Source organism: Microcebus murinus, chromosome 7 (genome assembly GCF_040939455.1).
Source record: "Microcebus murinus isolate Inina chromosome 7, M.murinus_Inina_mat1.0, whole genome shotgun sequence".
In the NCBI taxonomy this organism is placed as follows: Eukaryota; Metazoa; Chordata; class Mammalia; order Primates; family Cheirogaleidae; genus Microcebus; species Microcebus murinus.
The window spans coordinates 6,551,407-6,577,248 of NC_134110.1; the positions used below are offsets into that span (position 1 = coordinate 6,551,407).

Genomic DNA, 25,842 nt, shown 5'->3' on the forward strand with positions numbered 1-25,842 from the left:
AGGGAGGGAGGGGGAGATTCCGCTCTCCTGCCGCTCCCAGCCCGGGCGGGGGGCGGGGGGAGGAGGCCGCGACGAGGGAGGGGAGGAGGGGGAGGGAGCGAGCCGAGGAAGACGCTCCGATAACCCGTGCGTTTCGTAAGGCTCGGAGCACTTGTACATTTCTGCAGGCGCGCGGCGAGTCATTCGCGGTGGCTGCGGCAGCCCCGACTGCATCTTCCTCCTCCTCCTTCCCCCGGGCTCCGGGTGTGTGTATGTGCGAGTGTGTGTGAGTGTGTGTGTTTTGCAGGTGTGTCCGTTTTAATTCTGCCCAGTAGGTGGGACTTGGTGACTTTCGCACCATTTTTTCCTTTTCCATTTTTTCCCTTTTCAAATTTTTTTTGCCTTCCCACCGTCTGTTGCAACCCTGCAAAGTCTCGGAGTCGGAGAGCGCACCTCGCTTCCAGAGCCCCCGGACCCGGCGAGTCGGCGAGCGCCGAGCCGGCCACCATGCCCGGCAGACCGCGCCACTAGGCGCTCCCCGCGGCTCCCACCCGGCGGCGGCGGCGGCGGCGGCCGCGATGGTTTCAGACGCTGAAGGATTTTGCATCTGATCGCTCGGCGTTTCAAAGGCAGAGCCCCCCTCCCCCTTCCCCCCTCCCTCGCCGTCTTTGTTTCCTTCCCCCCCTGCTCTCCCCACTCCCCCCACCCCACCCCCCTCTCCTCTCCTCCTCCTCTTTTTTAGAAGCAGCGATCGGAGATGGATGTCTCTCTTTGCCCAGCCAAGTGTAGTTTCTGGCGGATTTTCTTGCTGGGAAGCGTCTGGCTGGACTATGTGGGCTCCGTGCTGGCTTGCCCTGCAAATTGTGTCTGCAGCAAGACTGAGATCAATTGCCGGCGGCCGGACGATGGGAACCTCTTCCCCCTCCTGGAAGGGCAGGATTCAGGGAACAGCAATGGGAACGCCAGCATCAACATCACGGACATCTCAAGGAATATCACTTCCATGTAAGTCAGGCGGCCGCTCCCCAGCCCGCCTCCCCTCGCTCCGCGCCTCGGTCTCGCCGGCCCGCGGCCGGGAACCGGCCCTGCGCCCGCCCCGGCTCGCCGCTGCCCGCCGCGGCCGGGCGCGCGCCAGGCTCGCTCTGGCTCGGGAGATGCTCTCGGCTGCGTGTCCAGGTGACTCCGGCCCTGGCGAGGCGTGATCCGGCCGCGCGTGTGTGCGCCTCTCCCCGGAGAGGACCCCGGCCGGCCGAGGGCGCGCGGGCCCGGCTCCCCCGCGCCCCCGCCGCCGCAGCTCGGTTCGTGGGTGCGGATGGGGCTGCTCGCCCCCCACCAAATAGCAACAGTTTGGCCACGCTCAAGTGGGATAAAGTAGACGAGGTTCGACTCTCGGCAGGGGCGGCGGCGCCGAGAGCGGCCGCGGCGGCGGCGCTTAGCCCGGCCCGCAGGGAAGGTGACAGATAGGGACTGCCCGCGATCCAGCCGAGATGTTTAACTGTTTCCTTTTGGAAACAGCAAAACACGCCGACAAGTAAACAAGTTGGGAGCTGGCAGCTCGCGGGGACTTTGGACGTGCGGAGGCCGTCATGGACGCCTGCCTCTTCCCTTTCCCTCTCGCCGCCCTCTCCAGCCCCATTTTGGGCATTTCCGAGACATCCCCCCTTCCCACCCTCATCTGCCTCTGGGCGCCTCCACATCCCTTCCCCAACTGCTCCGGATAATTCGAGTCAGGGTGGCGGAGGGAGGGGAGAGGGCGTGTGTTTCGGGGACGGGGTTTCTGGCGTGGTCGTGCAGATCCGTTTATTCGGAACATCCAACTCCGGCCGGCTTTGGCTGGGCTCTGCCCCGTCTGAGCGAGACCTGTGGTGGCCTGCTCTGTTCTTATTTTTCTTTGCTGGGGAAACAGGAGCTCGGGGACGTGGAGCCTGTCCGCCTCTTCTCTCCTGGCCCCCTCCTGTCTCGCTGCCCAGGAGACCGTGCGAGTGGCCCTGGGGTGGTTCGGAGGGTAGCTGGCCCCTGTTTCCCTCCCAGGCTCTCACCCCTTGGGGACCACAAGGAGTGGGTAGGAGAATGAGAAGGGTTTGCCCCGAAGTCCTGGCCACGGTCTGAGGAAGGCATTTGGGGTGTCTCTTTTTACCCCTGTGGGGGGACTCAAGAGGGCCCAAACCCGAGTTTGGGGCTTGCTGCTCTCCCCACACCTCCCTGTGCTTCCCGTGGGCTGCAAAGCCGGGAGGAATTGCAGTCCTGCTCTCTCCAAAACCCGCCAGCCCTCTTGGCTTAATGGAGACTCTGCTTGCGTTCCTGCAGCTGACAGTTTGAGGGGAATGGACAGCCCAGGAGATGTCCCCGACTCCTGGCCCAGGAGACAAGCTTGACCCATATCTCAGCTCTGCGTTCACCCCCTCACCCCCTTCAACCCCGCCAGAGATGACAAGACAAACAGCCAAGGGAGGGGGAGAGGGGGAAGCGGGGAGGGCAAGGGAAGGAGGACAGACCCAGCTGTGCCTCTCCCTCCCTGCAGGCCACGGCCTTCCAGCCTCCCCAGGGAGGCAGGGAGGGTCCCGAGTGAGATCGCCAGGGGAACTCAGACTTGGAAGTGCACTGTGGGGCTGGGTGTGTGCGGTGGGGTGGGGGGAGTTGAGTGGCCGGCCAGTCTTGGTGCTCAGGAGCCGGACCCAGGGATTTCCGGAGTGGGCCAAGGGTTGGAGGAAGGTGTCCCAGGTGCCCAGTGTGGGCCTCTGGGAGTGGGTGAGCTTCGTCCAGCCTGTTCTCTGCTCCAAGGATGTGTGTATGTGTAGGAAGCCAGTGGGAGGCAGGGACAGTCACAATCACGTAGGCTCTTTATAGCCACACAGAGGTGTCGCTCCTCTGAAAACGATGCTCAGGGAAGCAGTTTGATAGGGAAGAGTTGGGTTGGTCTTTCCAGGCGGCAGGAAAGGTCCAGATGGCAGGGGACTGGGGCGGTATCCTGTCCCCGTTGGCATTGGAGGGTCTCAGAGGGCACCTGGGAGGATAGCCAGCAGGGAGTGGATGGGGAGCCCCCCTGTGTGTGTCCCCCCATTCTGATTTCAGGACTTGGGCTCTGGCAGGTCGTCAGGACTCCTTTCCCTAAATACTCCCAAACACGGAAGGGCAAAGGAGCTGGATTCCCACAAGAGCTGTGCCAGTGGCAGGTGGGGGAGGGTCAGAGGTCATGGGTCACATGACCTCTCCTCACCGGTCTCCTCCCCAGTGTCCTGTTATATCTGTGGCTGGTATTGACTGAACTGGGGAAGGGCCCAGCCTCCCACTCCGGAGACAGAGAGCCCAGGGGGGGGGGGGAGAGGGAGGGCAGTGGCGCTTACCCTGGGAAGTCACGTCCCCATCCCGATTTTACCCCTGAGGAAATGGAGGCTGGGTGGTACAGTGACTTTGCCCGGGCACACAGCCCCAGGGTGGGAGCCAGGCTCAGCATCTGAGCCCAGGCCCCCACTCTTTGGGCAGGCTGGGGGTGTATGTGTGCATGCAGGTGGGGGGGAGCTCCCCAGGGGAAGGGGACTTCAGCTGAAGCCCAGGCTTTGTTGCAGAGGTGTTCATCAGATTCCTGAGGTTACCAGGGAAATGGGGTAACGGGGTCCCCCAGTCTCTGTCAGCCTGAAGCTCTAGGTGCTGGGATATGCCCCAGGGTGCAGCTTGGGCAGCCTCTGGGCGTGAAGAAGAGGCTGGGCCTCCACGGAGTCACCCTCCTATTCTTGTGGCTGTGACGTTCTGAGCTCCCTGCCCAGGTGCTGAAGCCCCCCGTGGCTCTGCTTCTCTGGGGCGGTGTGTGCAGGGCTTCCCTGTGCACCTGTCCCAGAGCCTGGCTGAGCTGCCTCTGCTGGGGCAGGCTGTCCCCTCACTTGGCTGCCCCGCCAGTGTCAGGAGGAAATCAGCTGCAAGGCACCAGGCCAGAAGTGTGGGTGTCGCCTCTGCCCCTCCCAGAGGCGTGCTGCTCCCAGGGCCCTCCCCGTTGGGCTCTTGCTGCTCCAGAGGCCAATCCTTCAGCCTTTGGAGCTTTTGACACACAGTGACCTCACCTAGAAGGATCCATGCGCAGCCACGCCCAACCAGGCTCTGGCGTCACAAAGGCAGGAGGGTGGTGCCCGGGTGGGCAGTCTGGGCTGCCTGTCTAGGCCAGGCCTGCCTGGGGCTGGCTTGGAAGGGTGCGACCTTTGGCTGTTAGAAAGAAGATGTGTGGGGGGAGGATGGCATCGCTGGGCCAGGTGTTCTTGGGGCTGGCTCCCTGGGCTCGCAAAGACCACGGGCTCTTAGTGGGCACTCTGAGCTGCCAACTGGGTCTCACCCTGAGCCACCACACGGTCCCTGGAACTTGGCACCTCTCTAGTCTCCTTATTTCCACTCCCCTCCCTGAAGGCGCACTCCTGGTTGGCTGGAGGGTCATTTGGGCTTTGGCTGCTGTCCTGGCTCCTTCATGCCCTGTCTTTGTAAGAGTCAGGGAGACCCAGCCTTGACAGTCACCAGCAAGAGGTGGGATCCTGGCAGGGGTGGGGCCAGCCCCAAAGGTGCCATGTGGCTCTTTCAGGAGGCTCAGTGAGGTGCCCCAGGACTGAGGCTGGGCCTGAGAGAGGTAGGCAGAGACATGAGGGGCCATTGAGGTGAGATTTAGAAGCGGGAGTGGTTCAGCTCAGGGCAAGATAGTAATACTTCCGGGATGACAGCTGGGGCCCTGGGCTCCAGGCGTCCTGTTGTTGGGCTCCAGGCAGGGCCAGGGTCCTGAGTCCCAGCAAACCCAGCAGGCCAGGCTTCTGCCGTGCATGCCGGGGCCAAGGCCATCAGCCCTGCAGCTTTCTGGGACCTGAGAACATGACAGCTTGAGCAAAACCAGCCCAGCCTGTCCATAGCTTTGAGAGTATAGCTTGTATACTGGCCCCAGGAGGCCTGAGCCTACAGCCTGGAAGGTTCTTCAGGGTCCTGCAAGGCTACGGCTGCCCCCCACGTGGCTAAAGTGCAGTATGCTGTCGTGGGAAAGGGGGGGCCTGGTGCCCGCTGCCCCAGGAAGCCCTCCGTCCTTGCCCTGCCACTCTGCCTGCTGGCTCCTCTTCCTGTCTGACTCCGGGGAAGGACCAGACCCCTCCTCAGCTGGCTCTTGGGTAGGGTGTGAGTGGCCTGTGGCCCTCCCTCGGGATGGCACTTGCCAGTATCATGGCATCTGTACTGTGGCCTGCGTTCCCCATCTCGAGTGCTCCATTGGCTGTCTGGGACAGGGATCATAGGCACCATCTTCAGCCTCCCCTTGGGGCCTCCAGTTGGCCGGTGGCAGGTTGAGATTAGGGAAAGGGATGGGATAGATGAGTCCCACCTAGGCTCTTCCCCCAACCTTCTGTGAGCCAATCAGAGGTCGGTAGCCTTTCTGAGCCTGTAAATTCAGCTAAGAATTGAGGCCATGGCCGGAGTGTCTCCTCCAACTCGGACATGTGCCGTTCCAGGGCCCAGGGGATGTCCCCAGGGAGGCTCGGCCAGGCCACTTCTAAGGGCACCTCCTTTGGGATGGCAGTGACACTTGTGACACCACCGGGAGGAGGGCATGCTGTGCTCCTTCCCTGGGGAGGGGCCCCTGGTTATTTCCCCCCTTCCTTTCCTTCCCACCACTAGAAATCTTGGGCAACCCAGAATTTGACACCATTTGTGACACATGACACAATTTGGAGTCGACTGCCCAGACCAAATGCCACGCTTGACAAGAATGTGCTGCTGGGGCCTGCAGCCCGTCACAGCCAGCTTCGTGGTCCCCCCTCTGCACCCTGGGCTCAGGGCCAGGAGGACATGTCCCTCTGCAAAGCTTCCAGCTCCTTGCTGGAGCAGGCCCTCCCCTGGGTGTGAGAAGAAAGCACTAGAACTTCTATTTCAAATTATTCTTGCCTAGAAAAGGGAATATTTAATATTTAATGTATGGATTGTAGATATATAAGCATATAATTTAATAAATATGACTGTTTTGGGGTTACAAAATAAAATTTTTATTGCTAAATCATGCATAATCAGAACAGCTTGGCGCCCAGTGTTCTTGTGGTGGGGGGGTTCTGTGCCTGAGAGGGAGACAGGGCCGTGACAGGTGGGGTGGTCCTGAGGCCCTGGCCCCCACCAGTGCCGTGCCAAGGAAGGGTTGGTTAATTGGGGAATGGGCGAGGGACCAGGCTGGGTGGGGAGGGGATCTCAGCTCCCCATCGGGGTTCCCAGGGCCTGCACACCCCTCCCAGGGGGCAGGCCAGCTCTCAAAAGATGGTCTCCTAGTCCCCCTTGGTACCCACCTTTTTGACCCCATTTCTCATCTCCGGAATTCATTTACATCATGACTTCCAGTTACATACAGTTGTTGAGTTCATTTCTATGACAGCTACCTGAAGTACTCAGCAGAGGTCAGTCATCCCATTTTACAGATTAGAAAAACAAAACAAGGAACACAGCTGGAGTCCCAGGTGGCTGAGTTGCCATGGCTCCCAGGTGGAAGGACCCAGAGGCTCCTCCCCTGCTGTCCCCTCACTGCCTCTCTGGTTCTCTTGGCCCCGTTCTTTCTGGGGCTGTGGCCCATCCTGTGGTTTGTTGGGAAGGGAGATGTGGAGTATTTTCATCCAGAAAGTTCTTTTTCCTCCAAAGGGCAGTGCTATGGGAATGGCCCATCTTTGAGGGTCTTGTGGAGGGTGGCTGAGCGTCCTGGCGTCTGGTGTGAGAGTGGTCCAGATGGAGGCTGGATGCAGTCACTCAGATCTATTGGTGACCGACTGAGTGATCAGCCCGAGTCCTTTTGTCACTGCCTGAGCCTCACCTGCCTCAGCCCGGGCAGCACACTCCTGCTGGTGGTGGGGCGTGTTGGGAGCAGCTCTCCGCTGGACTGGGTCCCCAAGAGTAAGGGCTCCAGTGAAGCCCAAACCAAAGCCTAGTGCCCCGCGGAATCCTTAGAATCCCCAAGGAGCGTCCTCAAATTTCTGCTGCCTCTCCGTGCACAGCTCACCAGAATTCAGAGCTGGGAGGGACTCCTGCCACCATCTCCTCCCTCAGGTTACCCATGAGGGTCCCCAGGTGCAAGAAAGGGGCGGGGACTCAGCCGGGTTCCACGGTTGGTTGGTTGGTTGGTAGGTAGGTCGCTGGGAGACCTTTCTTCCCAGGCGGGCTCCTGGGTGCCCGTGCTGCCTTCTCAGTGCTGGCTCCTGTTCTGGGCACTTTGTCAAAGCCGGAGCCTCCCCCCTGACTGTGTCTCCCTCCAAGGCGATGTTTCCAAATTCAGGGTCCCCAGAGGCAGCAAGTATTCGAGGCTGGCAGCCCCAGGGCTCCTTGCAGCCTGCAGCCCACGCCGATTAGAAATAAACTCAAGGAGGCCTTCTGCTGAGCTCTGGGCTGGGAATCTGGGGCTCACTTAGCAGGCTTGGGAGCCTGTCCTGTCCTTTCTCCCTGGCCTCACCTCTGCTCCCGATTCCCCCAGCTGGCTTGTCCCATCAGAGGCGCCCCAGGGTATGGGTGGGGTGGGATTCCAGATTCCTTCCCCAGACAGAGGTCATGAAGCATGGAGGGGACCCCGGCAGCTGCTCACTTCCTCCACCTGGCTCTCCCAGCAGCTCCCCAGCTTTGGACAAATTCCTCCCCTCCTCTGGGCTTCAATTTCCTTATCTGTAAGATAAGGATAATAATAACTACCACCTTAGAGCAGCGCTCTGTTGAAGTTCAGTGCCCTGTGTCCGGCCTGGCAGAGAAAAAGCTGTCAATACACGATCACTAACAACAGCTATCGTTTACTGAGTACCTGATAACTAACAGTAGCTAGCATTTATTGAACACTTACTATGTTCCAGACACTGTTCCAAGCACTTTAAGGGTAATACCTCGTTGTGGATTCACACCAACCCAATAAGATAAGCACTATCATTAGCCTCCTTTTCCGGATGGGGAAACCGAATCCAGAGAAGGAACTTGGTTAATTTCATGCAGCCGGTAAAAGGCAAAACAGTCTGGCATTTAAATATTAAGCGATATTGCCTATATTCTTTTGCTATACTATTATGCACACTAGCCCGCACATACATATATGTGTGTATAGGCACATATACACATGCATGAATATATTACCATTACGAGAAATTAATAAATAAAAGATTGACATGAAGGTCTAGGAAGATCTTTTATTTTGTGACATTCCAGTTCCCTGGGCGATAATTGCCTTGGCTGGGGTCAGAGGGGAAGGCGAACGGGATAATGATGGATATGGTGCTGGCCAACCCAGTCCAGACAGGCCTCCCTAATGCTGGGGGAGGCATTTGGTCTCCCCTCCTGACCCGTTCCCAGCAGACGGCCTCCCCCGAGACCGGGTCTCAGCCACGCCCTCTTCCCAGGCCTCCTTGACCACCCCATGATGTCCTGGCCTCTGAGGTCGGGTCAGCCGCACAGCAGACCAGGTGCCAGCTGAGGCTGGCTGGGATTCAGGAAGCTGGCGGCTGGGTCCCAGCCAGCTTCTCTCCGGGCTGAGGCACTGCCAGCGGGACTGTGCCCCCGGCTGCCCATGGCCAGGGAAGGCGTGGATGGGGAAGTGGAGGGTGGGTGGCTTCTCCCAGGTAGAGCTTTGGCGTGCAGGGACTGCCTCTGGGTGCAGAGGAAAAGGGGCTGTTTGAAGTACTGGGCAGCTAGAGCTGGAGGCTGAGCTTCTTCCCTGAAGGGTGGATCCGGGTCTTCCTTGCCCCCTTCACAATAAGCAGCTTTTACCCCACCCCTTCCTCTTTCCCTATTTCTCTACCCGCACTACCCATGGAAGCTCCATCTGTCTCGCCACAGGGATGAGCTATGACATGGGAGATGGCTACTACTGTCCCCGTAGAGAGAGCAGGAGGGTCCTGCAAAACAGCTAGAATTGCAGGGCAAGCGTTTATGTGCATATTCCATCTTGGCTGCCTTTTGGCCTTATCAGCCGGTCACATCATGGGACCTCTCCAGCCTCTGGCCTCAGTTTCCACTTCTGGGAGTTGGGGGTCATCTCACTCACTCTGCAGCCTGGCTCCATCACAGGGTCACTGGTCTCTGTTGGACCCTTGCAATGACATGCTTGATGGGCTCTGTAAACAACTGCGTGCCATGTTGGTAATTTCCATTTCTTGATGTCTGGGAAGACTTTTGAGTTAATGAGAAGATTAAGACTTTGGACCATAAATTATTAGATCTGGAAAGGGGGCTCGGAAATAATTTGGGCGGAATCCAGCTTTACAAAGGAAGAGCTTGAGGCTCATGAGAGGTAAATTGACTTGGCCAGTGACCCGGTGAGTTCCTGGCGCAGGGCAGAGCGCAGGCAGAGGCCCTGCCTCCCTGCCTGGGCTGGGTCTCCATCCCGCTTGCCCTGCTGTGCCCGCTCTGGGGCTGAGGGACTCCAGCTCCGGCAGAGGCAGGGCCAGGAGCCCTTAGCTTCCGCAGAGAGGGAGAGAAGGAAGGGAGCGATCTTAGATTCGAAGCCCTGACCCCAGCGACCTGCGTGGGGCAGCCGGGCTGTGTGCGCGTGTGTGGGGGCGTCTGTGCACAGACTCAAGTGAGGCCCTGGTGTGTTCCCTGCGCGTCACCTCGGAGGTCTCTGTAAACAAGCCTTAGAGCCTTTGGCTTCCTGCCTGCCGACATCGTCTGCGTCCAGACTCCCGGTGGCCGCCAGAGGGCAGTGCGGCGCACGAGACGGCCCGGGCTGGTGGCTGCGCAGGGCGGGAGCTGGGGATGTGGCTGGCGCTGGCTGGGTGGGAAGGGCGCCGCCAGCCCTGCCTCTCGGGGGCTTGCCTGGGCCAGGGCGGGGCAGGGAGGCCAGCTGTCCCCCACGCGGGCCTCTCTCAGCAACGCTGGCCCTGCCTCCCTGGTATCTCTGCAGTCTGGGGAGGTGAGACTCCCCCACCGGGGCTCCCAGGAAGGAGGTGGCTGGGACAGTGTCCTGGGTGCCTGAACGTCTACCTGAAGTGCATCCCTTCCCGCCTACTCTCAGCTACAGCGGGACTGATCAGTGAACATCTGCATAGGGGGGTGCTGACATGGAAGAAGGGGACAGGGATCCTGCCCAGGGAGGTTGCAGGTTTGATGGGGACATAGGGAAGTTGACAGCCGGTTACACTGGGGTCATGGGAGAAGTGAGCTTCATATACCCATGCAGGCTGTTTGATACGCTGGCCCAGGTGTGTGGGCCTGTGTCACCTGTCCCTAGCCCCTCACCCATGCTTGGAAATTACTGGACACCAAGCAGCTGCTCCGTCAATCCCAGACCCTGACATTTACCAGAGCTGAGAGCTTGGTGCCTCCTCCTGACCTCTCTAGACCCCTTGTCTGCTTTCAAAGATGACTGTAGACAGTGAAGAGTATGGAAGTGCCTTGCCAGCTGGGGTGACCAGCCCTGTCTGCACTGGCCGGTTTGGACAGGACTTCTGTTGGCCCTCTGTCTGTCCTTGGCAGTTCAGTGTTTGAGTAAGCGTTGTCTTGTTCCACGCAGTCGGCCCAGGAACGAGCCTTGTCCCACAAACAGGGTCGGCGGCTTTAGAAACCGGGTCTTCTGCTCTTGTGGTAGTGCTGAGCTTACCGGGTTGGGGCCAGTGGCTGCGCGGAGGGCCTGCCCCCAACTGCAGGGCCAGGGTGGCCGGCTGGGCCCTCCCCTGTGAGGTCAGTCTCTCTCCACCTCCTTATTTCTCATAGTTTTCCTAGTCTGGTCCGTTGCAGAGCAGGAATGCATCTGACATTCATGGTCCTCCTACCGGGCTGGATGTCCTTTGCACCCTACTTATTTATGGCGAGACTAGAGGAAGCTTTAGCTCATGACTCTGCCTTTTACCAGCTGTGACCCTTTAGTGGCTGCTTAATGTTTTTGATCCTCAGTTTTCTCATCTGAGAAACAGTGATAATAAAAATATTGCAGGGTTATTGTAAGATTTCAGTGAGAACATGCACGCATGCGTGTGTGCGTGATTGTGCCTGAGTGCGTGCGTGTAAAACTCTTAATGCTGGTTCTGTCCCTGTCATTTTCTTCCTTGTGCCATTGCCACACGCCAGAACCCCATCCACACGAGCATGGTTACGATTATGGCCCTCATGTGTTCTTCCTGCCTCCAGCTCAGTTCACATCTCCGTCTTCTAACCAGGGTGGGCAGTGAGAACCGTTCCTGTGCCCCAAGCTTGTCAGTGGTTCCTTTGTCCAAGAGGCGGCTCAGAGTGGCGGGAAGAGGAAGGAAGGAAGTTGGTCCACGTTCAGTTTAAATCCAGCCTCTGCCCTTGTGTGGGCATAGGCAAGGTCCCCAACTCCTCTCACCCTCAGCTTCCTCATCTGAAAACTCGGGCCAACGACGTCCATCTCGCAGAGTGGCTGTGAGGATTGGGTGAGATCGTGGCCGGTGCCTGGCATGGGCTGGGGACACAGAGGCCACACTGCAGAGTGGCCCCGGGGAGTCTGGGAGAGGTGCTGGGCAGCGGCGTTTCTGGCTCCTTGAAGACTGGGATTAGAGGAAGTTACATGAGCAGAACAAGCACCTGGGCAAAACTGAGGGAGGCCCCAGAGGGACCGAGATGGTGTATGTTTGGAACAAGGGACAGAGTGGCAGAGGCACACGACTGCCATAAGCACAGGGAGACTGCTATGGTTCCTGTTGATAGGAGACTCATTCGGGATACCAAGTCTCAGAGCGTCCCAGGCAAAGCCTTTCTGCTGCCTGCTTCCCCGACTCCTCACTCCCAGGGGTTTGTGTGCCAGAAATCTCCATCCAGGATGATTTAGTGGCACTCCAGCCTCTTGCAGATGTCCCGTGGGCTTTATTGCTCTTTTTGCCCTACATAGCTTCCCATTCACTAGCTGATGCCGTCTTAGCGATTGCAGTTCCACAACCCTGTCAGCCACAGATGGGGCTCCAGGACCAGCCCTGGCAGCAGGAGGAAGAATTTAGGGATCCAATTGGATGGCGCGACCTCAAATCCCTCCAACCCAGCCTTGAGAGCCTCCCGTGCACGTTCATCCCAGTTCCGTGTTTGGCCACAAGAGGGCACTAGACCATGGTTTCTGCAGGGAGGCAGGTGCTGCGGAGCCGGTCCTATCAACTTGACTTTGCCGTTGATAAAGGTCCCCGTGGCATGGCACGTGGTTTCTTCCCAGATGCCAGCTTCTCTGAGGTCGTGACAAACCAACTTGACTCAACCGGAGCCCATAGCACTGAGACTGATATACCAAGGGAGGCTAAATTGTGTAGTGGAAATGTCATGGAATTCGGCGTCAAACTCAGGTTCCCATCCTTGCCTTCATTTTTTATTTTTTGACCTATAAGTAAGTTACTTAATATCTCTGGGCCTCATTTTTTTTTTCACCTGCAAAGTAAGGTGTTATTGGAGGTGTTGCTGTGAAGACGGAATGCTATGATGCGCGGAAAGTGTCTGGAACGTGGTGGATGCTCAGTGGTTGGCCGTGTGTCTCTTTCTGAAGAAGGATGAAGCCAGGCCATGACCCTGAGGGTCTGCATGAGATCCTGTTGCCTGGTGGGGTCATCTGACCCCCACCCCAGTGAACACACTACGGTTCCCGTTAATTGGGGGCTGCAGTGATATTCAGTGGCTGGAACGGAGAGGGGCAAGTGTGTTCTGATCTCGCAGGGTGGGATGGTGGGGTTGCTGCGGCCACGTGAGGCTGAATCGCCGTCGGCGGTGTTGGCTTCACGGGTCCCATCCACGGAATTTCTTCCCCTCAACTGCAGGGTCCCAGGACGGTTCTTGGCGGGTGTTAGCGTGATGGTGGCCACTGGGGCTCTTCCCTGCTGAGGTCACAGCTGGAGAAAACACACGTGCAACTGACTAACTGCATTGCAGCCAACCCATCCCGCACCTGAAAACCAGACCCTTTATGGTGTTTTCCAGGGCGCACTATTTTTTTGAGATGCTTTATTAATACAGTCTCTCTGGTTGACCTCAGCCAAGAGACTTGAGCTCTCCGAACCTCAGTGGGAAATCTCGTCTGGGAAATGAGTGGGTTGGGCTGGTTGATGGCAACGGCCTGTCCAGCTTGGATCTGGGTGTCAGGCACCAGCGTCTACCCATTGCTCAGTGTACACGTGTGTGGGGTTGGGATGGGGTGAGGAGGGGGCAGTGGTGACCGCTAAGCTCCAGGCTTTGCTGGTGAGGAAGCCCCAGCCCAGAGCAAGGAGGGGCTTCCCTCTGCAGCTCTGGGCTGGGCTGGGGTGTCTCTGCCTCCTCGTCTTGCATAGCCTCTTCATCTATCCACCTGAGATCCAGGAGGGAGCCTTGGCAGACAGGCTGGGCTCAGGAAGTTATTTAATATCAGCTTTGCTCCAGATTGTGTTTCTGACTCCCTGCCACCTCTTAAGTGGCAGTCATTTTAACAAATGTGGCGATAAGACACTGAGTGGGAAATAACATGAGTGTGGGGAGGGGGCAGGGGCACAGGGGAGGGGTGGCGTCTTATTCCCTTGGCAGAAACCGTGTCTTCCAGGCACTCAGGAGTCGGAGCAATGGAAGAGGAGCTCGGGAAGCCCCTGGCGGCTGAGGGAGGGTGTTGAAAGAAGTGTCTGATTTTTAGGGCCCGTGGCCCAATGGCTGCAGCTCTCCCTCCTCCGTGGGGGGCCCCTATGTCCTCTGGGGGCTTCTGGCTCCTGTCCCCGGGGCAGGTGTTGGAGGGGCAGCCTCCTATTCCATTTTTCAAAGGACTGTCTTCCAAGTGCATAACAGACAGCTAATGGGGACCTGGCATTGGTTGCGTGTTCAGCCCACGGTGGCTGCTGAGCTGCATCTGTACCTAGACTGTGGGGTGCCCAGGTGTCTGGGCGCCTGCCTCGCTGCCTGCCAAGGCCAGCCTAGCATCTGGACCATTGGGGGAGCGTGAACAGATGCGCTAGCAAGGCCAGCCCGGCTCTCCTTTCCGCAGGACCAGAGAGGAGGGGAGTGCACCCTCATCCTAGCACCCCGCACCCGCCGCGGCCAGGCCCGGTGCTGTGCCCCAGGGCACGGGGTAGGGAAAATAACACACACCATACTTCCCTCTTGGGGTGTAGAGTTGAATGGCGGACACAGGCGTTAGACAGGTGATTTCCAGCTCGAAGTGTTATCGTGAGAGAAGCAGGAACAGAATTTTAGAAAATGGGTCTAATGCAAAGTTTAAAGAAAAATGTGTGTATATATATATGAAAATGTATGTGCATATATATATACACACACATATATATGTATACATATGTATATATGTGTGTGTATATATATATATTTAGGAAAATTACACCCTTTCTACCTCAGGTGTAATATATATACACATATATATTACATGTATAACATATATATATACACATGTATATATACACATATATATACACACATATGTACATTACACCTGAGGTAGAGAGGGTGTAATTTTCCTAAATAGAGTCTTAAAAACTCTAGCTTTTCCTGCTCTCAGATCCGCTTAGTGCTGATAAGGAGGGGTGAGCGGCCAGGACGGCCCCGGCTGTGGAGCTGACGCGTCGGCCCCGTGGGATTCTGGGAGAAGCCGCATTCCACCCAGCTGCCACTGTGCCCGGCCAGCGGTCAGCCTGGCCCCGCCACCTGCCCCTGGACGGACCTGCCCAGGCCCCGCCCGTCCTCCTCTCCAGCTCCGAGCGTGCTCTGGGTGCCTGGGGGCAGGCGTGGCAGGAGAGTGACCTCGGCCTCCCTGGCCCTCACCCGGGATTCGCTTTCTAGGGTCATTTCCTGTTTGGGTAGAAATGACTGGCCACTCTTCCTGCCCCGGCCTGCCCGCTGGCCCTGGGCCACAGGCCGCGTCTGCTACCTAGGTAACTGATGCCCACCTGTGTCGTCCTGTCACTCACTCAGGGCTGCGGCTGCCCGTAGTCTGGCCAGGCCTCGGGGCTCCACCCTGCCACCCGCTACCGTCTGCCCTTACAGGCCCGGGGTGGGGGCACTGGACAGGGGAAGGGGACAGGGCTGGCACCTCAGTCCAGCCGAGGCTCTCTGGAGCTTTGCCCTGTGTCCTGCATGGCGCTAGCTTCTTAACGTTTGCTTCCTCACGATGCTGCGGCTCCCAAACGCGGGCACCGAGGCTCTTTCTGCCCTGCCCTCCGGAGCCAGCACCTGGCAGGTGCCCAGTGGAGGCCCGAGGAACAGGACCGGCCCATTTCCTCCAGCAGAGCGTCCCACAGGCCTACGGCGGACCTCTCAGCATGGGGTGGGGCACACGCCTCTGCCACGTGCTGGGCACGTGTCCCAATCGCTCTCCATACCTCTGTGGCCTCGGGCAGAGCGGCCTGTTGGAGGAGTCTTCTGGAGGAACCTGCACCCGTCAGAGTGAGAGCAAAAGCGCTGCGTGGCGACTGTCCCGGGCGCTAAGGGCACTCTCATCGCAACCCTTCTCCATTCTCAGCACAGCTCGAGCAGGCAGGTCCTGTTATCACCCTCACTCTGTGGAGCGGAAATCGAGGAACAGAGAGGCTGGGTGACTTGCCCTGGGGCATTCAGCAGTGATGGCAGAGCTGAGGCTTGACCTCAGCAGGGCTGGCTGCAGAGTCGCACCCCCGTACTATGCACCACCCCTCTCCCCACCTGCCTTCCCAGGTCCCCACAGCAAGCAGGCCCCCTTGGCCGACAGGGCTGTGCCGTTCTGGTTTCCACTTTGGTAGTGGCAAGGAGGGCGGGTGGGGCAGGAGGGGAATCTGGGACCCAGTCGAGTTTGGGATCCCTGCATTTTGTGGACACAAGTGTTTTTGGCTGCATCCCCAGAAAATGTCACCTGGGGGAAGGCAGGCTGGCGCTGGCCTCTCCTGTCACTGCCACCAACTTACTGGCATTGCTGACCCTGGGCCTCGGTTTTCTTATATTTGAAATCGGGGGCTGGACTAGGTGATCTTTGAGGTCTCTCTGGCTCTGACTTTGCGGTGAGGGGCGTGACACCGTGCGTGTGCACACACGTGTGTGTGTGTGTTTTCTGGAGAACTGGCCCTAGTGGTTCACACTTTGGCTTGCATGCCTGTCACCTGGGGGCTTGCTAAGGCACTGGCTGCTGGGCCCTACCCCGGAGTTGCTGATTCCAAAGATCTGTTGGGCCTGAGAAATTGCACCAGGTCCAGGACCACACTTTGAGAATGACCGGCATGCTGCTGGCTTTCGGGCCATGCTCCCTGGAGTGAGCTCAGAGGACGTGTGGTATCCGCATAAGATTTTTATGAATAAGTGCTCCCAGAATGCAAAAAGTCTGTATGTATGTCCCCATTCTCCAAGGACATTAACCCACTCCCAAACATTCTGACGGACATTGTCCTAGTGCCGGGTTCTCTCTCCCATCTCCTCTCTTCTCTTCATTCCACACCCCAAACATGGTGCCTGAGCGCTGCCCAGCCTTAGCCCACACTCGCCTGTCCCTGCAGGGCTGGACCCGACCCCAGCGTGCTGTGATGCACACGATCCGGTATGTAGTTGTGAGATGAAAACACAGCTATATTTTACTGAAGGCCCTTCCAGACTCTAGCTTGTTTTTAAAAATGATTTGGGAGGCAGGGGGACATCATTCTGTAACTACAGCCCAAGGACCTTAGTTGGCTCCAAACTGCCCCCAGGGTGAGGTTCAGACTTCTCTGGGTGGCACTCAGAGCCTTTCTTGTCCAGGCCACAGTGTCTATCTGGAGTCTGGCCTGCTGTCACCCGCCATGGGAGTCCTCCGGCCCGCCAAACGGATCTGTTCCTTCCTTAAACGTTCCCAAGCATCCTGCACTTGTAGTCTGGTGGCGGGGCCCCTCCCCTGCCTGGAAGTCGTCCGGTCTTCATGCTGCTCACCTGGGCCCTACCTGTCCCTCAGGCCCCACCTTCGAGATGTCCTTTGTTGTCCAGACCCGTGTTTGTGGATAGTTCGATCTTCCCAGTCCCCGGAGCACATGGTGATAGCAGCTGCGATTTGGGAAGCACTTTTCTCCGGACACGGACGCTTATGTAGTAACTCATTTAATCTGCACAACAACCGTAGGAGTGGAGAACTGTTCTCATGTGACAGATGAGGAAATTGAGGCCACTAGGTACAAGAGCTTGTCTAAAGCCACAGCCGTAAATGACAGTTAGGACTCAAACACGGGCTGACGCCAGAGCCCACGTTCCCACATTTATTGCAGTAGCGCATGCAAGAGCAAACACAATTTGAAACAAGTTAAAATGTCATCAGGAGACATTTGAATCAAGAAATGAATCATGGCATATTGATATGGTGGAAATCCTATATAGCGGTTACAGTGAAAACCTTGTTCTCTGTGTAGTAACACGGCTATATTTTGGAAACAAAATGCTGATAAAAAAAAAAACAATTTGCAGAATGACATACCAATGACCAATATAACATATTGTTTATAGACACACATATAGTAAAAAGATAAAATCATGGACTGGATGCAAGCCAATTTCATGATAGCCTTGGCTTCTAGGGAGAAAGGAAGAAGAAGGGTATATATATATGGCTCTTAACTTTATCTGTAATGTTTTCATTCTCTCTTTTCTTTTAAAGATCCTAGCATATGACAAAATGGTAATGTGTATTAATGCCAGGTGATGGCTAGATAAAGTATTTAATACATAATTCTTTGTTTTTTTTTCTCTATTTATAATGAAATTTTAGAAGCCCTAAGCAATAAAAAGATTATTATACCCACTAGATTTGTAATTTAAAACAACAATATTAAAGTCATTGACTTTGTTGGCTGGGGCTGCCATAACAAAGTCCTACAGACTGAGTGGCTTAAACGACGTAAATTTGTTTTTTTTTTTAATGGTTTTGGAGGCCAGAAGTTCAAGATCCAGGTGTCAGCAGGGTTGGTTTCTTCTGAGGCCTCTCTGCTTGGCCTGCAGACGGCTGCCGCCTTCTAGCTGTATCTTCACGTGGTCTTTCCTCCTGGTGTGCCCGTGTCCCAATCTCTTCTGATAAGGACACCAGTCATTTTGAGTTAGGGCCCACCCTGGTGACCTCATTTTAACTTGATCACATCTTTAAAGGCCCTTTCTTCAAATACAGTCACATCCTGAGGTGCTTTGAATGGAGGGAGACGAAGCTTAGCCCATAACCATCATAAAACAGAAAAATTTGCGTGTTTGCTGAAATTAAAATACAGTCCTTCTTTCTCAGATGTCCTGAGAGCAGAATCCTGCAGAAGTGCATCAGAGCTGAATTCCTCCCGTTTTTGGTGCATCTTGCTGTGGGTGTCGTGTGTCTCTGCTTGGCTGGCATTGTCAGCAGGGGGTCCTGTGGAGGAAGCTGCACATTCTCAGGTGGACTAGGGGTGGATAAAGGGAAGAGCACCCAAAAGCAAGTGCAGAGTCTCGGGACCTCAGGCTCTGGGGTGGGGATTTGGGTTCGCACTAAGGGAGAACTTCCCAAGAGAATAGGCCACAAAATAGGGCTATGGAATGGTTTTCAGTGGGACACATAAATAAATAAATAGTACTCCCTCATTCCCTCGTTTTATTATGAAAATTCTCAAACATACTGCAAAATTGAACATTGTGCAGTGAACATCCATACCGATATCACCCAGATTCCACAATTCATATTTTCCGCTACTTGCTTTATCCCAGAATCTACCCATCTGCACATCCCTCTGTCCGCTCACTAACCCTCCTCTTTTTCTGATGTATTTCAGAGCACATTGTAGACGTTAGCACCCTCCCCCAAAGCCTTCAGCTTGTGTATCATTAAACTAGCGTCCAATATTCGTTTGCACTGTTTCCTTTTGAGGATATATTCAATGAAATGCATACATCTTAAGTGTACATTCTCTGAGTTTTGCCAAATGCACGCGCCTGCGGAACCCAAACACATCAAGGTCCAGGACATTATCGCCCCCCAGAAACTTCCTCATGCCCCCTCCCAGTCAGTCTCTGCCACCACCTCTTTAGAAGCAACCATTGTTTTGGGGGTTTTTTGGCCATAGATCACTTTTGCCTGTTCTACGCTTCACATAGATGGAATCATATAACATGTATTTAGCAAAGATGTTTTTGGCATTCATCCACGTTGTTGCAGGTATGAGCATTTGGGCCATTTGTATTGCCTAGTGGCATTACACTGTATGGGTGAGCTGCGTTTATCTCTTCTGTTTTTGGAGCTGTGGACTGCTTCTAGTTTTGGACTATTATGGATAAATCCGCTAAGAACATTCTTGTACAAGCCTTTTCGTGAACATATGCTTTCATTTCTCTTGGGTCATTCCCTAGGAGTGGAATTTCTGGGAGTATGATAAGTCTGTGTTTAACTTTATAAGACACTGCTTGACCTTTCTCTGAAGAGGCCGTACCAGTGTACACAGTAGGACTGTTTTTGATTAATCTGGGTTAGGAGAGACACGCTCACATGACTCACCGAAACACAATTTATTGTATCTTTGTCCTGCAGATGAGGAAATCGAAGGGCAGAGGGGTGGCCTCACTTGCTCAAGGTCACCCCACTGGTAGGTGGCGGAGTTGGGATCTGTTTGACTCAAGGCCTAGCTTCCATTGTGATGTGCTGCTTCTTGCAGAGGCCGGACAGAAGCACGCGGAAAAAGCAGATGCCTGGCGTCTTGGGGTGCTGTTTGGTGTCCCTGGCCCAAGGACATCTCTGGTCCCTTCAGAGCCATTCCCTGCTCTTTGGCAGGGTGGGGCCCTGGGCAAGTATTTTCCAGCCTGGGGCTGCATGGTTTCCCTGAAGTTCTCTATTCACTCAGCTGCACTGCCCCTCCTGGGGGCCTAGGTTGGTCTGGTGTGCGGTGGACAGATGAAAGCCAGGCAGCTCCCCTGGGCTTGCATCTCTCTCCCAAAACGATCCCACTGGGAGTCGCACCTGCTGTCTGGGGAAGCCCCAGACCAGGCAATGGCCATCCACTCCTTGCACACTGTCTGTGGCAGGGTGCTGGGCGCCTGGGTGTGACAGTCCATCAGGGCCACCTGGTGCTGGCCTCACAGAGCTGGAGGTGGACGGAGGTGCAAACCGGCCTCCTTCATTCGAGGCGGTGATGCCGTGATGCACAAGGCAGAGGAAATGTCTGGCCTGGGACCTCACAATTCAGTGGGTAGATCGTTGGTTTATAGGTAAGCAAATAAAGACTACAGCCGTGTCAGAGAATAGCAGTTCCCGTGATGAGACCCAGCAGATCCATGTGTTATGAGGGGTGGCTGGGGAGGGGAGGCTGCCTTGGGGGAAGGGGGAGGCAGGGTAGGCTCTGGGAGGAGGTGACCGCCCAGCTCAGACCTGATAGGGGAGAGTCAGAACTTTGTGAGCTCTGAAGGCAGAGTTTTCCAGGCCCTGCAGGGGCCCAGCACGTGTGGCACCTCTGGGGTGGGAACGGGCTGGAAGAGTGCTGGGGGCTGGAAAGGAGGCCGAGGGGCGGCATGCGTGGGCTGAGCCAGCGGCAGGGCAGGGCTGGAGGGGCCCATGGGGACTGGATTGAGCAGGGCCTTGCAGGCCATGGGAAGGGGGTTTGATTGAATGCTAGTGAAACAGGGAATCCTGGCAGGTTTTTCCTTTTAAACAGAAGCTGATTCGATTTACATCTGAAGTGATGGGTACGATATAAATGCGTTCGAGAAGGAAAGGCAAAGGTGTCTGGGATTCCATGGGCAGGTACTTAATCCAGGCTGGGGCTGGTGGAGGAGGTCCCCGGAGGAAGAGACAACAGAGCCAAAACCCGAAGGATGAGCAGGTGTTGGCCACGTAGAGAGGGCAGGCGCGGTGGAGGGTTATTCCAGTCCAGGGAACAGCATGCCGAGAACCCTGGAAGCCACAGAGCCGTTAAGCAGCTGCAGGAAGTTTGCTCTGGCTGCAGGAGCAGGGAGGGGATGGACCACGCCAGGCCTCGAGGACCTGGGCTTTGCATGAGGACAGTCAGGGTTCTCGGTCCTGTTTTCCTGCGTCTTTCCATCGCTAAGCACCTGCCGGGCTAAATAAATGTGGGGCGACGCACGAATGAGTGAGTGAATGAATGAATGGGGAGAGCTCTTGCTGGCTGCGGGGCCTTTTGAATGTCATGGGTGCTTGGGGCCTGAGAGGGGCAGAGTGTTGGCACTGGGGTGACGTCCTGCGCCCCTTGACCTCCTCTGCCGGCACGCCGGCGGCCCCCGAGGAAGGCCGGGACGCGCCCGAAAGGCACGGAGGTGCGTGGTGGCAGGAAGGAGCCCCAGCTCAGGAACGCCACTTGCTAAAATACATTTGTTTATTCAGAGATTTAATTAACATCTTTAAATATTAAAGAGTAAACAACGTGTGTCTAGTGGGACTCAACATTTACCAACAGGAGTTCTGACTTATTTAATTATTTGTGTTTTCCCGGAGAGTCGCGTTTCCAGGGAGGCCGTGGGGACTGCGGGTTCGGGTTCGGGTTCGGTTCCCTTGGACGGGCAGGGAGGTGGGGTTGGGAAAGCTGGAAGCCAGGGGAGGAGGGGCAAGGTGTGAGGAGGGAGGGAGAGTGAGGAGGAGGAGGAGGGGGAGGAGGGGGAGGAGGAGGGGGAGGAGGGAGAGTGAGGAGGAGGAGGGGGAGGAGGAGGGGGAGGAGGGGGAGGAGGGAGAGTGAGGAGGAGGAGGGGGAGGAGGAGGGGGAGGAGGGGGAGGAGGGAGAGTGAGGAGGAGGAGGGGGAGGAGGGGGAGGAGGAGGAACAGGAGAGGAAAGAGAAGAGCAGCTTCTGAACAGGTGGAGCTGTGCAGGCCAAAGAGGCGCTGCTGTCAGTTGTGCAGAGGGAGGAGCGATTCGGGGTTGCGGGATGGGGGACCAGGCTGCAGGTTAGGAAGGCCTGAGTGCACTGGCAAGTCCTTGGGGGACTTTCTGCAGCCGGGGGCTCGCAGGGTTTGGGTTTCCTCCCACGCGGATGCTGACTGCGGCCCTAGCGTGCTGACTCTGGGGGGGGGGCAGCTTCTCCCCGCGGTGCCCGCAGGGCCTGCAGGCTGGACCGTGGCTGCCGCTCCCTTGCTTTGCAGGGAGGGGAGGATCTGGACAGAAAATAAGACCCCCGGGCCACCACTGCAGGTGGCACTCTGGGAAGCCAGAGGTGTGGCACAAGTGATCCGCATTATAATATCTCTGCAAATGAAGTCCTGGCTGCTGAGAGATTACACTGGGGGGGTTATTTATTGGCAATGCGCTCTACGATTTTAATTTTTTCTTTTTGCTTATTCAGGCTTTAGCTCCAGAGGAAAATAGCCTGGGGTGGCTCCGAAATAGATTCTCTCTGCCCCATTAACTTATTCAGTGAGTTTAATGGTCCTTTTTCCCCTCAGCCTTGAAGCCATCATTAAAAGGCAGAGATTTATAAAAGCAAAGACACTGAGCTTTAGTCAAACTTTCGCTCTGGGCTGGGGGCGGGCAGGGTGGGGGCAGCGGGGCGCCCCCTCAGGCCCCCCTGTGTTGCTGGCGAGTGGGCCCAAGGCCTGGAGATAGGAGCCCTGGGCTGGGCAGGTGGTTTCCTGGGTGACGGGAGTAGTGATGCCACCCTACAAACCTCTCCCAGGGTGTTCGACCCGGGCTTTTCCCTGTTCTCCCGGGGCCAGAGCATGCGGGAGTCTCTGAAGTCTCACCAGGGGCTCGGGCTGAGCTCTCCGGCCCTCAGCCGCTGCGGGGCAGTTTCTTGGCACCTCCCACCGCCCTGCCGCGGCGCTTGCCGTCTGCTTTGGTTCAGCTTACTGCGAATCAGCTCTTCAGAAGTCACTTCACGGGGGGACGCACTTGTCAGAAGCCAGTCCCCTCGAAGCCAAGCGTCTGGAGGAGCCATTGCCCAAATGGCCAGCGAGCAAATGGCCAAAGATAACAGGCCAAAGGCTCTGCACCAAGTGCCGTTTGCCAAATTTACCAAAACCTCGACTTAAAGAATATAATTACTGAATCAAGCCAAGTTAGACCACTCCGATCCAGCGCTGTCCAATTTGGTTCAATCCGATTCATTCCACCTCACTTCCTCCATTATCTGAGCATCTGTGGGTGCAAGGCCAGCCACTGCAGAGGGCACAGGCAGGGGAATAAACTAGACCTGGGAGGAGATCAGACAGGTGCACCGTTCTTCAAGAGAAGATGGGTGATTTAGACGTGTTGTCGTGCACCTGTAGTCCCAGCTACTCCGGAGGCTGAAGTGGGAGGATGGCTTGAGCCCAGGAGTTTGAGGCTGCAGTGAGCTATGATAGCACCACTGCACTCCAGCCTGGGAGACAGAGAAAGACCCTGTCTCTAAAAACAAACAAACAAACAAACAAACAAACAAACAAACAAACGAAGGTGGCTACAAAATATGAGGTAGCCACAGAAAAGGGTGCAGTGGGGTGGGGTGGGCTTTAGAAAACCTTGAGGAAAGAGGCGATATGGGGGGGGGGGGCTCCCTGGATGCACAGGTGGGAACTGGACAGGGAGGGAGGTGAGGGGAGGACATTTCAGGCTGCAGGTGGGGCAAGCATCAAAAGTACCCAGTGTGGTTGAGGAAACGCAAGGTCCCGGAGAGCAGGGAGAACGGCGGAGCCCCGAGAGGAGACAGAGGAGCTGTGGGTCCACTTTGGGAGGCCTCGGATGCTGGGCTCAGGCATCTGCACTTTATTGGGTTAGTGACTGGAGTCGCTGAAGGTTTGGGAAGATGATCTTAAAGAAAGTTCAAGTGGCTTTTTAAAAAAATTTATAAGTATGCTTGTTAATGGAAATAGCAAAAAGTAGGGCTGGGCGTGGTGGCTCATGCCTGTAATCCTAGCACTTTGAGAGGCCGAGGCGGGAGGATTGCTTAAGGTCAGGAGTTCAAAACCAGCCTGAGCAAGAGTGAGATCTCGTCTCTACTAAAAAAAATAGAAAGAAATTAATTGACCAACTAAAAAATATATATAGAGAAAAAACTAGCCGGGCATGGTGGCGCATGCCTGTAGTCCCAGCTACTTGGGAGGCTGAGGCAGCAGGATTGCTTGAGCCCAGGAGTTTGAGGTTGCTGTGAGCTAGGCTGACGCCACGGCACTCACTCTAGCCTGGGCAACAAAGTGAGACTCTGTCTCAAAAAAAAAAAAGAAAAAAAGAAAAAAAGGAAATAGCAAAAAGTAGAAAACAGAAAAATCACTCTTAGCTCTAGCAACCAAGGAGACAAACTCATACTTTGATGGATTTCCCTTGAGTCTTAGAGTAGGGTTGATTTTAGAGTCAGTGCACGAGGCAAAAAGTGACCTCTGGAAACTCTTTAAAGCGTGCGTGGGTGGACACCAGATGTGTCCACTGCAAGAGGCACAGGAGCTGAGACCGGCCGTGGGCACAGCAGGCTCACAGCACCTCCGTCCTCCTTATTCTGATGCAGGCTGTCATTGGGCAGGTGACATGGGGTAGAAGTACCAGCATTTTAAAAATAGTTATTTTTTTTCTGGGTGCGTAGAGCTACATTTGCATAAATTCAGTGTATAGAAATGTGTAGATTGAATGAGACTTTTTGTGTGTGTGCATGCCTGCATGTGCTTTTACACATACCTGAGCAGGTATTTTTGATTTGTGTTTTAAGAAGAGTAATCTAGAAGCGGACTGGGTTGAGGAGGAGGAGAAACAGACGGTGGATAAGGGAGACAGGGCAATTCCAACAACTCCAGCGGGCAATGTGGGTGGAGGCCAGGGAAACGGAGAGGAGAAATATTTCAAAGGCTATTCAAAAATGTTAAACAATGCTGATTCTATGTGTTGAGTGAATGTGAGAGATAGGGCATAAAGGGGGATTAAAATGTCCAGAACTTGGGTGAAGGCGGAACAGTGCTGCCTTGAGCAGGAATCGCTGGGGACAGGGGACAGTGACTTTTGTCTGGAACAGCCTGAGTTGAGGGTGCTTGTGAGAGATGATGAGCACATGGGTTAGAAATCACCTGGAGCAAAATGTCTTGCCTCTGGTTGGAAGGCCCTTCTCGGTTAAGTTCACCAACATGGAGAAACCAGTGAGAATGGCTCTTTAAAGACGGGGATTAAGACTTGGCCGTTGTCTGGGAGCTCATTCTGCCGTGGCCACCAGCCAGCCTGCTCCTGGGTGTCCAACCTACGGCATTTCTCCAGAAAATGGGCTTTCTTTTGTGAGAGCTTCGTTAAAATTGGTTCTAAAAATGTTTTACCTTTGTCTTCATTTACAAGGTCCTTTTGCTGCTCCCTTCTCCCTCCCCTGCCCAGTCCCGCAGGTAGGATCAGCTTGTCCCAGAACAGGTGCGCCGCAAGGGAATAGGAGGAGTCAAGATGTTGGCATTTGGGCAGAGCAGCAAGAAGGTTGGCTGGTACGTGATTATTAGTAATCATGGTGACACTTAAAATGATGATTACTAATCTAGACTCCAGTGGCTTTTCAGGATAGCCTTTTGCTACTCTTTGAGGAAAGCTGGCCAGATTTTATCTTCCCATTTTTACGGAGAGGCAAATGACTTAGATAAGTCTGCCTATTTTTGGAGGTTAAACAGGGCTCTTTGCACATTAGTCTGTCTTCCAGGATCATGCTCCCAGAATCTGAAAGGACAACGTGTGCTCTGCAGAGGTGAGCACATCCCATGCGTGAGCCTTGAGCCATCCTGGAAAATCCAGGCATCTTCTTATCCTCCTGATGAGAAGAAGATTTACAATGGTGATCACTTAGGAGCCCACATCACTACAAAGGCTGACGTAGGACTTACAATGATCATGATCAGGATGACAAGGACGATGACAACAGTAATAACAACAGCATCTATGTGCCAGGCTCTGTGCTGAGCACTTTTCATTCAATGACTTTAGTCTAATTTAGCCACAACTGAATGAGTTAGGTAATATCATTCCCACTTTTCAGATGAGAAGACCGAGGCCATGAGAACTTAGGTCACCTGGCCAAGGTCATCCGGCTGGGCTGGCGCTCAGGCAGTCTGTGTCCCCCGAGCACATGCTTCCACCCCTGCAAGTT

General features: G+C 55.5%; 1 protein-coding gene across 5 annotated transcripts in view; it reads left to right on the top strand.

Moving 5' to 3' along the window:
- The first annotated feature begins 688 nt into the window (after positions 1 to 688).
- NTRK3 (neurotrophic receptor tyrosine kinase 3) overlaps positions 689 to 25,842 on the top strand; it is a 347,621-nt gene continuing 322,467 nt past the window's right edge. For all 5 annotated transcript variants that reach the window (XM_076004767.1, XM_020289075.2, XM_076004765.1 and 2 more), the window contains exon 1: positions 689 to 984. In XM_076004767.1, coding sequence (XP_075860882.1) covers positions 737 to 984 — 248 coding nt within the window. In that variant the 5' untranslated portion in view covers positions 689 to 736. The remainder of the gene's footprint in view (positions 985 to 25,842) is intronic.